Source organism: Puma concolor, chromosome B2 (genome assembly GCF_028749965.1).
Source record: "Puma concolor isolate L17-30 chromosome B2, mPumCon1.1.hap2, whole genome shotgun sequence".
Classification (NCBI taxonomy): domain Eukaryota; kingdom Metazoa; phylum Chordata; class Mammalia; order Carnivora; family Felidae; genus Puma; species Puma concolor.
This window is the reverse complement of record NC_141671.1, coordinates 125,156,083-125,171,631: the sequence shown is the minus strand read 5'-3', so window position 1 is coordinate 125,171,631 and position 15,549 is coordinate 125,156,083. Positions and strand designations below refer to the sequence as shown.

Genomic DNA, 15,549 nt, shown 5'->3' with positions numbered 1-15,549 from the left:
GGCAGCTGTTCTAGTACTAAGCAGTGGAAACGAGAGACTGATCACGTCTGTAATTTTTAGTTGAAGATCACTTGGTCTATAGAGGTCCATCTGTTGCCAAATAAACTTAGAGGAAATGTTAGATTTAGGAAATGTTAGATTTAGTGTTTTGGAAAGGTTGTGGCCCTCACGTTAGAAATCTTAAGCTTATCTACCCTATGACCCAGCAATAGCACTGCTGGGAATTTACCCAAGGGATACAGGAGTGCTGATGCATAGGGGCACTTGTACCCCAATGTTCATAGCAGCACTTTCAACAATAGCCAAATTATGGAAAGAGCCTAAATGTCCATCAACTGATGAGTGGATAAAGAAGCTGTGGTGTATATACACAATGGAATACTACTTGGCAATGAGAAAGAATGAAGTATGGCCTTTTGTAGTAATGTGGGTGGAACTGGAGAGTGTTATGCTAAGTGAAATAAGTCCTACAGAGAAAGACAGATACCATATGTTTTCACTCTTATGTGGATCCTGAGAAGCTTAACAGAAGACCATGGGGGAGGGGAAGGGGGAAAAAAGAAATTAGGGAGGGAGGCAAACCATAAGAGACTCTTAAAAACTGAGAATAAACTGAGGGTTGATGGGGGGCGGGGGAGAGGGGAAAGTGGGTGATGGGCTTTGAGGAGGGCACCTGTTGGGAGGAGCACTGGGTGTTGTATGGAAACCAATTTGACAATAAATTTCATATTTAAAAAAAAGAAATCTTAAGCTTATATTTAGGACAATCAATGATCAAAGTAAATCAGGTTTATCCAGCTCTTGATCATTAGATCACCGATAATAATACCAAATGGAGAAAATAACAGGATGGCTTTAGAATGCATATTTTACTTATATTTCCCTATATGTTTACATAAAATGGTCTGGAAATAATTCACTTGATGGCAATTATTGGGACAGTAATGCAGGACAATAATGCAGAGTTAGCTAAAATTTAACTCAGCCAGAGCTGACTGTTTATCTAGGACACGATTCCAGAATTACCCACCCCCACCCATCTGAGTTAAAAAATCAACCTCAGGGCAGATGGCTTTACCAAGCTTTTCTAGAACAGAGGGGCAGGCAATTGCCTTAATTTTGCAGAACTTCCCTGTTAACTTGTAGGCAAAGGAAAAATAAAACTGATGGCCTAGGTTGGATATATTCTTAAATAATTTTTGAGAGCTGGATTTGGGACAAATGAAGTGGCCTGTCAGTGCCCTTCTTCCAATGTTAGGTTCTGGCTTTTAAAGGTAAAACTAAAATATCTAGTCCAGACACACATAGGTTAAATTCTAGAAAAAGTCACTGTGTTCTTAAAAAACAAAAACAAAAACAAAAACAACGGAATATTCATCACTATTCCATACATGTAAATTAGCAAGGAAGACAAAACCAACAAATTGCCCACTTAAAAATTCGTGCTGAGGGGCGCCTGGGTGGCGCAGTCGGTTAAGCGTCCGACTTCAGCCAGGTCACGATCTCGCGGTCCGTGAGTTCGAGCCCCGCGTCAGGCTCTGGGCTGATGGCTCAGAGCCTGGAGCCTGTTTCCGATTCTGTGTCTCCCTCTCTCTCTGCCCCTCCCCCGTTCATGCTCTGTCTCTCTCTGTCCCAAAAATAAATAAACGTTTGAAAAAAAAAAAAAAAAAAATTTAAAAAAAAAAAAAAAAAAAATTCGTGCTGAGCTTGCTATCCATTTCTTCGAATTTGCCTCTTGCTGGCGTAGATAAAACTCTCCCTTGAGCCTCTGCTTTCCTCTCGATTTCGCTTCCTACTGCTCAGTCCACCTAATTGTGTGCAGCTTACTCCGCAGTTGTCTTTTTTTTTTTAATTTTTTTAATGTTTATGTATTTTTGAGAGAGAGAAAGTGCGTGCGCGCTAGTGGGGGAGGGGCAGACAGAGAGGGAGACAGAATGTGAAGCAGGCTCCAGGGTGGGTGTTGTCAGTACAGAGCCTGATGCAGGACTCGAACTCATGAACCGCAAGATCATGACCTGAAGTCAGACACTTCCCCAACTGAGCCACCCAGGCGCCCCTCCGCAGTTGTCTTTAAACAGCCAGTCTTCCTCAAACCACCTTCTTTGGCTGCCTGTCAAGAGTTTTCCTTTTTGTCCCACTTCTGCTGCCTAATGCTACCCTGATCCTTTCTCCCAAGGGCCTCACATCTGTGTCCTGTGGGAAAGGAGAAGGAACCCCTCGTGAGCCCTGGGAGGGCTCTTTTCCCAGGGCCTGAGGCTGCAGGAGGAAACAGAATCACCCTCTCTGCCAGCCAGGCACTGCCCTTGGCCTGTTAGCTACTGCTGTCTCATTTAACGTTCACAGTAACTCTTAAGGGAAGTTTTACTTTTCCTTTTCACAGATGAGAAAACTGAAGCCGAGAGGCGCTCAGTAATTTGTCAAAGTTCACACAGGAAAGGTGTGGCTGAGCCAGGATTCCAGCTCGGGGCTGACTTTCAGTTGGGCCTGTGTTGCCTTCAGAGCATGTCAGCTGAAGCAGAAACAAACTTTTGGACCGGCATCTGGTCCTGACTTCAGTCTCTCCTTACCCAGAAAACAAAACAAATAGTCTGCTAAGAGCTGTAGGGTACACGACAATTTATCCTGATGATCTTATGAATAACTATGTACCTTAACTTTCTGGAATTCTGAATCCTAGTTACCCAAAGGTAGTTTCCTAAAAAATCAGAGCATCTCCCTTCCTAACTTGGAATTTTTTTTCAGAGAACGGTGTTAGAAATGGTGAGCAGGTGTCCACGTAGCTCTCCACTGCACAGTGAACGTTTCATGGGCAAAACTATGGCATCAGTAATATGTTTCTCTTTGTTTCTTTGGAGAATGTATCATCGGGTGTCAACTAAGAACCGAATGTACCAGGAACACAGCTATCCCTTTACCCGTCACCAGCCTCCTTGGGAGGCAGAGGAAGGACAGGAATGCCTACAACAATCCTAGCAACAACCGTTAACATTTACTGAGTAGTTGTTATATGCCAGGTACTATAGGTGATCTCATCTATAGTTTAGTTCTCACATTTTCCCTGTTAAAAAAAAAAACGACTGTCCTTCTGCTTTGCATTGATTATTATATCGTCCATCATCTTTTTTTTTTTTTATGTCATACATGTAAAATATAGGTCTGTTAATATTATATATATTTGATTTTACTTTATATATCTATTTGTTTGCCATTTATGGTCATAAAAGGAAACAATAAAACATCTCTGAAGATTTTGGCAGTCAGGGTGGAGATTTTGAATTCTTGACTGGAAGTGCAAGTCTTCTAGAGCTTTGCTATTTTAACATGAGGGTGGGGTAGGGGTGATCTGTGGCCAAGCAACAGGAGTGTCACCTGGGACCTCATTAGAAATGCAGAATCTGGGGGCGCCTGGGTGGCTCAGTCGGTTTAGCGGCCGACTTCAGCTCAGGTCATGATCTCACGGTCCGTGAGTTCGAGCCCCGCGTCGGGCTCTGTGCTGACAGCTCAGAGCCTGGAGCCTGTTTCAGATTCTGTGTCTCCCTCTCTCTGACCCTCCCCCATTCATGCTTTGTCTCTCTCTGTCTCAAAAATAAATAAACGTTAAAAAAAAATTAAAAAAAAAAAAAGAAATGCAGAATCTGAGGGTACCTGACTGGCTCAGTCAAGAGCATGCAACTCTTAATCTCCAGGTCATGAGTTTGAGCCCTATGCTGAGTGTAGAGATTACTAAAAAAATAAATAAGCCTAAAAAAAAATGCAGAATCTCAGACCTACCCCAAGAACTACTGGAACAGGATCTGCATTTCAATAAAATCCCAGGGGTGTCTGTGTTCCTTATAGCTTGAAAAGCCCATATCTAGATCTAGAAGGTCACTCTGGCTACTCCAGCTTTATTATCCTGTCAACTGATAGAATTTTCTCTTTCATGGGGTGCCTGGGTGGCTCAGTCGGTTACGTGTCTGACTTCAGCTCAGGTCATGATCTCACGGTTCACGAGTTTGAGCCCCGCGTCCAGCTCTGTGCTGACACTCAGAGCCTGGAGCCTGCTTCGCTTCTCTCCTGCGCATGCTCTCTCTCCCTCTCAAAAATAAATAAATGTTAACAAATTAAAAATATATATATATATAATTTTATTTTTCAGATTACTGGAAGAATTGGTTCAGAAAGAGAAAGAATTACAAGCACTCCTTCATCAAGCTATTGAAGAAAAAGACCATGAAATTAAACACCTGAAGCTTAAGTCCCAACCAATAGGTGAATAACAGAAAATGTTAAAGTCACCCCGTTATACCAGGCGGCCACAAAAAGCTGAGAAAGCCAATGGGCAGTTTTATTTCATGGCTTAATTGGCACCTGTCACTTGTACCACAGCTACAAGCAGAAATTGCTTTTTAAAAATGTCCAATTCTTAATTGTAGCAAACTGTAATTTTGATATGCCTTAATTTCAAATAATGATTCGTGGTCATGTTTTCCTGAGATTATTTGAGGTAAATAGGGCTCTCTGCTTCTTTGGTCTTTATTTCTTTTTAAAATTTTTGCAATGAGATTACTAGAATAAAAATAATACTATTTTTGTCATTTTTGCATTTGTATCTTGTATATTCTATGCTTTTTTTTTTCCATATTGTTGCAAATAGTGAAAAAAGAGACCATTATGTAATTATGTGGTTCTGTACTAACTATGCTCATGTTTGTTGCATGAAAAACACACAGTACAATTTTAGTGCAATGAGTTTATTCTAAGAAAATAAACTTGATATGAAAGTATGAGGTGGGGTATCATTACATTATTGCTTCTGCCTCTCCATTTATTAGTAGTCTTTAAGAATTTGTTTACATTACCACATATCCTGCCAATCTCAATTCTATTATACTCTGAGCAAAATCTTTTAAAGTATTAATAAATGTCTCTTGAGTGGTAGGAGGGTCTCAGATGACCTCTGTTAAGAGCAGCTAAGAATGTCCCTCCCTCGCTAATTCTGTCCTAGATATTCCTGGAGTGCCTGTGTGTCACCGGGATTCTCTGGGCACAAATGCTGAAGAGTCTGAACTTGCTGAATGGCTGAGAGAAAAGGGAGCTGATGAAGACACTATAAGTCGGGTAAAGAAAACTGCCTGTGGGACAAGCTTTTCTTTTGCTTCATAATGTTGAATGCCTACCGCGTGCGAGGCATGGGGCATGAACCCTGGTGAGCAACTCAGGCCCAGGCCTGCCCTCCTGCGGCTTACAGGCTAGCATCCGCAGATGGAAATCAAATAATTTCACAGATAAAGCGTAAGGATACCCTGGTAAACTCTATGCAGGAAAGGTTATCAGGAGTTAGGAGACAGAGAGAGGGAGAGGTTGAGAAATGTTCTCTTAGGAGGTGATGAATGAGCTCAAGTCTAAAGGAGTATGTAGGAAGAAACCAGGCTGTCTGTATGTATATTGGGGGAGGGGCAGGTGAGAAGGGAAAATCTTTCGGGGGTAGGCACACAGTATGTGCAAAGACAGGGAGGCGGGCAAAAGCTCTGTGGTCTAGGACCCCTAAGGGTTTTTATATTTTTGAATTGAAAATAAGGACGAATGGAAAAATCAAGACAAAACTAAAATCTTCAAGTTTCTAATTCTCTCTTTTGTTTAACTTTTTAATTCTCTTGCAACATTGTTAGACTCTGCCGGGCAGTAGCTCTATATTGATGCTTAATAAAATAAATCTAGGCAGTCAACCTGTGTCAGGAACAAACACTTCCCTCTAAACCATATTATATCTATAATAACCTAATTCCCGTCTGCTCCTTACAGACTTTGGTAATCAGCATGAATAGCACTTACATTTTAAGATTACATACGTGTATATACACATACATACACGTATATGCACATACACACAATAAGAAGTTATATTTTTTATAGAAAGGGCCCCAATACAATATTACATTAAAACTTTAGCTTTCTATTTAATTTTTTTAAATAACTAATAATAAAGATATCTTTTCTCTTTACTTGATAATTTATTGATTTACCAGATAAAATTTAGAGTTTCCTTAGAAATCTGCATTGAACAAGCTACTGCTAAATAAATTTAAATAACTCTCTTGCTTCTGGGGAATCATGTGTCCATTCAAGTTGTCCAAAATATTTATTCCTGGAGCTAAAACTCAAATCACAATTAAGGAGTAGTAACTGATGATCCACTAAATCATTGCCCACCTTTTTAAATTAAAAATTAAAGCTTCAGTTTAAATTCAGGACTCTGATTATACAGTAATTATTAGAAAATACCTTTTATTAGCTGTGAAAAATAAGTTCAGAAATTAAGTATAAACAATACCTTTCCAGGAACACTTTTTATCCACTTGAGAAAAATAAACACAGCAACAAACCTCTAAAATACAAACCTTCTCTTATAAGCAGCAGATGTAATTACAAATGAGTTTTATCTACTCATTAAAAGGCCATCCAAAATTGTGTTGCATTTAATCTTTACGCACTTGGAAGTCATACTGATGCATTTCTTTGTAATTATTTTATAACGGGGTGGGGCAGTACTTTTCCCTAATAATTCCAGAAGATTATGTTTTTTAGTAGATTCCCTTTTAGGTTTACTTTTAAATGATTGCCAATGTCTATATTATGGATAGAGTTTACTATTTATTAAAGGTGTGCAAAACATCTGACATTTGTGCATATTCTACCTTCTCCACAGTTTCTGGCTGAGGATTATTCACTAGAGGATGTTCTCTACTATGTTACACGTGATGATTTAAAATGCCTGAGACTAAGGTACCACTTCTCTATTCTTTTTTCATAATGGAGAAAGTGCCCTGGGCAGGGAAGTCTGGGCTCCTGTCCCTGCTGGGCCCCTCGCCAGCTCTAACCAGCTGAGGGAACTTGAGCTCCACTCTCCGGTTCTCACCTTCTCCGGGTAAACTGTGTCCATTGGACCAGGCTCTTACTGGGCACTCTTATAACCAGTATTTCTATATTAGTAAATGCAAATCAACTAAAAGAATTTCTTGATAATACAGCAGACTGAGACCATGAGGTTCTTTTAAATCTGCCTTTAACAAATGCTCTAATTTAGTTTGTGATTGTGCCATACCTATTAGAAATATTAGGATAGGTGCTGATTTGCCATCCACATGCCCTGTATAACCTGATAGGGTTTCTTAGGATAGTTTTTTCTGTCAGGCCAAGCATATGCGTAAAGACGCATTCCAGGACTGCTAGAAATCTAAAATGATGCTTTGGGATGGGGCGCCTGGGTGGCTCAGTCGGTTCAGTGTCTCACTTTAGCTCAGGTCATAATCTCACGGCTCGTAGGTTCAAGCCCTACAGTGGGTTCTGTGCTGACAGCTTGGAGACTGGAGCCTGCTTCAGATTCTGTGTCTCCCTCTCTCTCTCTGCCCCTCCCCAGCTCTCGCTCTCTCTCTCTCTCTCTCAAAAATAAACATTAAAAAATTTTAAAAATAAAATGATGCCTTAGGACCTGCTAGTTTGTGGAGGCGGAAAGGAAAGGCACGTAGGGCTGACGAGAAAATAGGCACAAAAAGAATGCACGATGACTGGTAAGACTTTGGATCTTCATGTTCTGATCAGAACAGCTAGAGGCTAAGAATCACTATTCTGTATCAAGGGCAGTCTTCCAAATAGGGTGTCGTCTTCATCATGTCCTTGTGTCTCTAACCAGGGGAGGAATACTCTGCACGCTGTGGAAGGCCATCACTGACTTTCGAGACAAACAGACTTGACCGTCGCTCAGTTTGTTTCCAACCTTCCGTGGAGACTCCAGCAATACGGAACGGATCTTCTTGGGGGAGGGAGAGGAGAAAGAAGGCTGCACTTTAAATCCAGTATTTGTTTACTCGTGTTAAAAAAGAAAAAAAAAGACAAACTACACTGAACTGCTTCTATTTCTAGAATTCATAAGGACTCTTTGTAAGGACTCTCCAAAAATAATCCTACACATTAGGATGCTGAGGACTATTTTAGTCTAAACATTTTTATGGAGATATTTTTAACTCGGCACCTGTTGCACCTCAGCCCAATGTTTATTTCACACGAAACAGAACATTTCATGGGATTGTGCATCACTGGAACAAAACCAAAATGTGACCATGACTTTGTAGGCTTATGTGTGTTTGTAAGATACTCTGAGTAGAAATGCATAATTTCAATTATTGTATAAAGTTTATGTGTTTTTTTTAAGTGTGCAGAATCTGAAAGCAATGGTTTTTACTTACCTATATCTGTATTAATTGTAATATCGACTATATTTTGTAATTTAAGTTTCTGGCCCCTAGTACATTCGAGTCGTTTATGTACTACTGAACTGTACCAGTTGCACATGCCTGAACCATAGTAATGTTAGCTTGTTCTAAAGCTATCCATTGTGTCATATTTACTCTAGTAAATAAAAAAGACTCTTCACATACTGTTTGATAAATTCTAAGGAATTCTTATTTTGTTTTGACAAACTAGACAAACCGCTGTGTCAAATTTCTGGTTGTTTCTCCTGCTCTGATATTAAATAGACTCTGTCTTCTGTTCAGGTAATCAAAGAACAAAATTGATATGCAAGTTGTCTCTCAGGGCCACAGGGTAGTAAGAGAGAGGAGGAAGACAAAAAGAATTTATATAAAAGAAAGTCCCTGTGTCTTTCTCAAGGCTCCAGGTTCTCTTGAATGACTATTGTATACCTCAGAGGGTCTGCAGATAGCATCCCAGGGAAGAACACCCTGCATTTTCTGTCTCCTTAGTTTTAGTTCTCATATTTCAGGGAACTGTTTCTATTTTAAGGTGAATATTCCATTTTCTTAGCCTGCCCATATTAACAGGGTGAAGTCTGAAACTCCTAGATAGATGGATGAGATAAACACACTTCTTACATACAGAGGAACCTACCTGTTTATTCTGCAAGATAGAAATAACATAGAGCTTCACGTATCATGACTTGACCCATACGTATATAACGGTCTTTGATAAAACAAGAGTCATCTTTATTTCTATGTGAAAATCAAGGTCCAATATGTCTTATATTGCATTAGACTGCACAGAAAGTTCTCACCGTTATTTTCTCATTTGATACTTGTAACAGCATAGCTGCATCTTTTTTTACAGCCTAATCCCAAGGACAGATAGTTGCCTCTTGTATCCTGTGGGGAAATTTCAAAGGAGGGGAGATATGTATATAGCATCAAGCTACTCATCTTCAACCAATTCTTTATCGATATGGTCTTTCCTTGGTATCTTCCTCCCACCCTGTTTTTGTGGGCAAGTGTTCCTCTATCCCTACATGGTTCATAAGACATTCCTAGGCCAACATCCTTAGGTTTTTGTCAGAATTTTGGGCCTCGGTCACAAAAGAAGGCAGTTCCACTATGGCCCAAGTTTCATTAAAGGCATTTGGCATCAATCTGGGCCAGTGATTCTCAACCCAGCTTCACAATAAAATGACTGGGATGCTTTTTTAAAAACACTGATGCCACCACCACAGACAGACTGTTTTCATTGATCTGCGTAAGGCCCGCAGATCCTTTAAAAAAGTTCTGCAAAATGATTTAACACTACCAAATCCCACCTCCTTACTCCAAGAGACACCTGGAGAGAGAAATGGGAGAGCCTCTTTCCACAGAGATGGTAGTAAGATGGTTACTATTCATCGTTCATGTAACGTAGCAGGAGGCTAGACACGTAGGCCTGGAGCACAGTCATCACTTACCTTTGACCTTGGGCAAATTAACTCTCCGAGACTCATCTTCCTCATTTGAAATAGCGAAAATAATGTACCTTCCTCATAGGGTTGTTGTAAGATTTAAATAGTGCAGGTAAGATGCTTAGTGTAATGCCTAGCAGAGAGTAAGCAATCAGACGCTGCCTGCTGCTGTTATGTCTTATCATTCAACCAAAAGTATTTATTAAATACTTATTGGGTACTACATACTGGGGTGCATGAACAAGACACAGTTCTTGCCCTGTGAAGTTCACTGTCAGAGGTGGAACAACAGAACACGTAAAACCAAACAACCAGCACACATAGTAAGTACTATAGTTACATCTGACTGCCAAGGGGTGGGGGTGGGCGGGGCCAAGAAAAGCTTTCCAGAGAAGTGAGACCCAGAGCTGTGCCTGGAACGATGGTTTGTAACTGAACAGTTATGCATGGGTGGTGGTAGTCTCATACAAGAAATAAAACCAGAATTTGTTGGGAAAAGTAGATCCCATGTTTCTTTTGAACCATATTTTGATCTCTTGCTCCAAGTTCTGTCATTGCACATTTTGTTTCATTCATTCCTAAGCCATTCCATAAAACAGTCTGGCAAGGAGGAATTATTTAAACCACTGGAATGCCTACTATGTGTGAGGCAATGTAGCAGCAGCAGGAGGAGAGATCTACATGATGCCTATCAAGTTCAGAACGCATGCAGCATGCATTATGTCATCAAGGACATCTGCAATTTGTAAACAAATAAAATAATTCGTGGCTCCAGACATTAGAAACACCCTATAGAGAAACAGAAGACAAAGTCCTTGCCACCAAGTAATTCATATCAGATCGAAGAGACAAATTTGCAATAACAAATCACACTTAGTCCATGTTAAAGGGTAGATGAATGCAAGCCCACAAAAACCTGGAGACCTTCAGAGGACAAGCTGGCCAGGAGCCAGGGCAGGTGGAACAGGCTTTACTAAAGAGGGACACCTCAACCTGGGCATTGGAAAGAAGGAATTCAGTAAGTCAGGACCAGGGAAGTCAATCGGGGTAGAAAGTTCCAGGAACAAAGGCCGGAAGCAGGGATTTGCAAGATGTTCCGGAGAAAGCGAACAACTTTTATATTGCGTTAGAGCACACCAAAATTTTAACTCCTCTTAATTTATACTTGGCTGGAAATATGAGTTCTAGAAATATAAAGTGGAAGGGGAGAGCTCAGGGTGATGATGGGGATGATGGTCAGGAAAGGAAGTGGAGTCGGTATTTAATTACGTAGAAATGGGAGGGGCGTCTGGGTGGCTCACTAGGTTAAGCATCCATCCGACTTTGGCTCAGGTCATGATCTCATGGTCCATGAGTTCAAGCCCCATGTTGGGCTCTGTGCTGAGAGCTTGGAGCCTGGAGCCTGCTCCGCATTCTGTGTCTCCCTCTCTCTTTCTGTCTCTGCCCCTCTCCTGGAAGATGAATCCAGTGAAGGTGTGTTGGGGTAATTAGAACAGAAATTGGACAGAGAATTTCAGAGATTGTTTTAGATGTGAATGAAGGTCTAGTAGCAGTTAGAGCAGTAGGAATTGAGAGCGTGGAATTAAAACCATACATTCACAAGATTTGGGAACTATGATTTGGGCAGTGATGACAAGGGAGAGTGAAGAATAGATTGAAGCTGTGTCAGTAAGAGAAGAATTCAAAAACAGGTAAGTTTGAAGGGGAGCTTATTTGAGGCGATGAATCAATGGCAGAGCATTATGACAGAAATGTGCAGAGACCATTGAGAATGTATTGCTGGAAGTCAGGACTGAGGTTAAGGGTATCTATTCTGGATGTAGGAGTCACCTTGATGGAGATCACAGTAAATGAGGGCTATGAGAGATAGAAAGGTTATGGCCTAAAATGTTGGGAAAAGGAAGGTTTGTGGATGGTTGAGGAGGAATGAGGAATTTCAATCCGCAACAGAGGCAAAAGGACTGGTCACAGAGGAATGAGAAAAACCAGCCAGTGGTGTAAGCCAAACAGGAAGACAATCAGGGGATCTAGTGCAGCAGAAAGTATAGGGGAATGATGGATTAAAAAATAATAGGTAAATTTGATTTTGTGACCTGGAAAGGTTTTATAGACAGGCAAGAAAGGCTTACAAAGCAGGTTGAACAATGATAATAAGACAGTGGCACCAGAGTCCACACATTTATTATCTTTGGTGAACAGAATGTAGGACAATAGATTTGCGAGGGTGGGATGTCAAGGAAAAGAAATTTCCAGAATCAAAGAGCCCTAAATGTACTTGTTGGGTTCAAGCCCCTGAACAGAGTCGCATTTTAGGAGTAGGGAGAAGGGAGGGAGGAAGGAGGTTTCCAAGGAGAAAGGAGGGGGGATGGATGGCATTAGGAGGTCTGGCTCCTCCCCTGGAAAGGGGAACCTTGATTATTCCAAGAGATTCTGAGATGGGTGTTGAGACTCAAGACAGATGGCTTCTCTATTCTAAGTAAAGTACAGCACAAAGTACAACGTGGTGGTGTGTGACATTTAACAGATGTCATCCCTTACTGCATTTTCATGCAGCAGACCACCCTGTTACAGACACCGCACTAAGTTTGAAACACATAGCGTATTCAGGGCCTAAGTGTAAGATTTGGGTGTGTTTCTTATAGCACTAATTTTTGTGTGACTGTGACAGACCGAAACATAAATTAACAAAAGAATGCACAAAGAGATAAGCACATATCCCAAATAAACAAAACCACACACACACACACACACACCAATAAGTCTTGCTTCAGTGGGGAGGGAGGGGATAGGAGGTATATCAAAGAAAGAATTCACTGGCTTACTTGAGTAGGTAGTAAATCAATGGTCTTCCAGAGTTCAACTCTTTAGATTCAAGTAAGTATCTTTCTGATGTTCACAGGAAAGTGTCTCAAACTCTGATGACTTCGTGTAGTAAAAAATATCTTTGCTAAGATCCAAGCTGAGGTCTACCACTGCCTCCACCCACCTGGTACTTTATTTTTGTTGATTAGACATCTGGTAAGAGTTGTGTGAACATGATTTAGGAAGATCACATAGCTAAATGATCAGTAGAAATAAAGAAATGGCACTAAGGGAAAAATCCATAGTAATGGATCACTATGCCAGACCATGGCATCAGTGTCCCTTATGTAAGCAAAACCCCCACCTACCCGGAGAACCAGTAAACCAAATAAAAACAGGCTACTTCTGAGCTGAATGGTGGGTTTTTACCCAAGGATGGTGAGAACTGTCATTCTAGTAAGAACTCCAACACTGTTCCCAGACTCTCTTCGGCCTCCAATGGATTCTGCTGAAGTCCTTGAAAGGGATTTAAATTGCTGGGAACTTGCTGGTTATGTTCGACCAACAGAGACTGTACTGTGGGAGTGCATTTCTGTGCAGCCAGGCAGAACTGGTCGCTGCTCAATTTTGTTCCTTATGTTTCCATTTATGCAAGCTACTCCCCCGCCCCCACCCAGCATTTGGTTACTTATCCTTTATTTGCCTCATAGCGCAGAAATTGGTTTCTACTCGGCTAATAATCTGTTTCTTTAAAAAAAAAAAATGTTGTTGCCTTTTGCTTTTTTCCCTGGTCTTCCCGAGCAAGCCAGAAGTCACGCGGTAGTTATTACTCGGAAATCAAGAATAAGAAGCCACATCACTGGGCACAAGTATCCCTAAGTTGTGTGCCCTGGGGCTCATCAGATACAAAGGTCTGGTGAAAAGATAGTGGCGTCGTAAAAAGCAGATAGAAACCGGAACCGGCGTGGAATCTGGCCCGTGTACTTCGGCTTTCCACGTGGCATTATATTCTTGTAGTTGTCACCATGAGCTAAAGCCCCGGCGAAGTCAAAACTGAGCTTCAGACTTCAGAGGGGAACAGAGCGTCCAGCTGCCCTCGCCTCGCCTGGGCTGGTCCTCAGACCGTCCCAGTCGCGTGCGCCACTGAGTGTCGTCGACCCCCCTGCAGACCTCGAGGAGCCGGCAGCGGTCTCAGCGGCAGGCAGAAGCTCCGGGCCAGGTGCCTGGCTCCGGCCGCCGCTCTCTCTGCGGACACCCAGTAGTGCCCGTCGGAGCGGCTGCCACGCCGCACCTGTCCGCGAGGGGGCGCGCCCGCGCGCCTGACCCAAGCCGCTCTTCGCGCGCCGGCTCCCGGTCCCTCCTCCCTCTGCTCTCCACCCTCCGCCCTCCCCAGACGGCGCTCACCTGTCTGGGCCGCGGGCCTCGGAGGCGGGGGGCCGGCGGGAGCGAGGCCGAGGAAGAGGGCGGAGCGGCTCTCCTGGCGCGTCATCGGAGCACCATGGCGGAGCTAGGAGCTGGAGGCGACAGCCACAGGGGCGGCGACGGCGCTGTGCGGAGCGAAACAGGTGACTGCACGGCGGGGGGCAGGCGAGGGTCCCGCGGGCGGGGGGCGGCCGGCGGGATGGGTGGGCGCGCGCCGGGCGCCGGCGGTCTCCTCCCCCTCCCGGCCGCGGCCCGGAACGGCCGGTCCAGCGCGCCGCGCACCCGGGCTCGGAGCGCGTCTGCCCTCCGCCCTCCGCCGCGCGTCGGCCGCCCGGGCCCGCGGTGCCCGAGCGCGGCCGGCCCCAGTTCCGGTCGCCCCTCTCACGCTCCACCTCGACTTTCCCACAACAGGTGGAAACTCGCCAGCGAGCGCGGGCGGGAGGAGGAACTGGGAAAACGCTGGCCGCTCCCCTCCCACCTGCCGACTCGGCTCTCATTCAGTTGAATGGGGAAATCGTATCTCCCAAACCAAACAGCCAGCCGGAAAATCCTCTGCCAGGTGCGACCGACAGGATTATCCGTTTCTGGCACCCCTCCCGCCTTCCCTGGTCGCACCGGCTGTCGGGGTCGCAGGCGCCGGTGGCGCAGCCGAGCGCCGGCGCGAGGGTCCCGCGGCGGCGAGCGGCGGCCGCCCCCGCCCCAGGGTCCGCAGTTGCGAGCCGCTCCCGGGCCGACTGAGGTCGCGGGGTGGGGAGGGCCAGGGCTGGCTGCTGGAAGGTGGGGCCTGCGTGTGCGGGATAGTCGGACTCGTACCTTTGTTGACATGAAAGAGCCCCCAGAGTTCGTGTTTTTATGCGGTCCATGCACCAACCCAAGGTAGAAGGAACGTCAGCTCAGGTGGTCACACCGACCCCCGTCCCCGACGGGGGACAGGTGCTCACATCTCCAAGACAGGCCGAAAGTTTCTTCCCCCAGCCCCATCTTGTATGAAGACGACGTTTCCGCTCTTAATAGCTTTTTCTTAAGAAACTGACTTGCAGATTCTCGCCTCTCCCCTAGTCTCTTCTAGGTCGGGAAACCGTTTCTAGTACCTTCCACTTGGGATGGAGGCGATGAGGCAGTTTCTTATTTTAAAAAGAATTCACATTGCAGGCTTCCTAATTGCAATGCGTTTTCCCTACACACATAATCGGAAACGATCGTTTCCCTAAACGTGAGACCCTCCTGTCCCTCCAAAAAGACCTTTTTTAAAAAAGAAAAGACCTTTTGATTTACGTGATACGCTTATTTTAATATGAAAGTTCCAGAAAACCTGTACCAATCTTTGGAAGTGTGTCTGCACTGCTAGGAGGAGTTTGGGCATCTGAAGTCTAATGACTTAATCCTTTCAGCCAAATACCTGAGGTTAAGTCTGACAAGGTGTCTTGAACTTGTTTACTTTGAAGTCATGCTACTTCCTGTAGGGTGGTTTATTTTGTCTTAATGTGTTTGAAAGATTGGGCGATCATTATTTTGATTTGGGCCGAGGAAGGGGTGGCTAAGAGATGTCTTTGTAATTGTTTTATCAGACTTGATGGGCTGCATGCTCTGGGTTGGGCCCCTCCCCAACTGAGGGCAGCGTTCTCATT

General features: G+C 43.8%; 2 protein-coding genes across 5 annotated transcripts in view; both read left to right on the top strand.

The window, feature by feature from the left end:
* The window catches only part of MAP3K5 (mitogen-activated protein kinase kinase kinase 5), a 210,667-nt gene extending 202,239 nt beyond the window's left edge, over positions 1-8,428 (top strand). For all 3 annotated transcript variants that reach the window (XM_025926112.2, XM_086707946.1, XM_086707947.1), the window contains exons 27-30: positions 4,139-4,251; positions 4,988-5,100; positions 6,689-6,765; positions 7,673-8,428. In XM_025926112.2, coding sequence (XP_025781897.1) covers positions 4,139-4,251; positions 4,988-5,100; positions 6,689-6,765; positions 7,673-7,733 — 364 coding nt within the window. In that variant the 3' untranslated portion in view covers positions 7,734-8,428. The remainder of the gene's footprint in view (positions 1-4,138; positions 4,252-4,987; positions 5,101-6,688; positions 6,766-7,672) is intronic.
* Positions 8,429-13,919: 5,491 nt separating this feature from the next.
* The window catches only part of MAP7 (microtubule associated protein 7), a 179,135-nt gene continuing 177,505 nt past the window's right edge, over positions 13,920-15,549 (top strand). The window contains exon 1 of one of the 2 annotated variants that reach the window (XM_086707952.1): positions 13,920-14,064. In XM_086707952.1, the coding sequence (XP_086564078.1) occupies positions 13,998-14,064 (67 nt within the window). In that variant the 5' untranslated portion in view covers positions 13,920-13,997. The remainder of the gene's footprint in view (positions 14,065-15,549) is intronic. The other variant, XM_086707956.1, reaches the window with a different exon arrangement.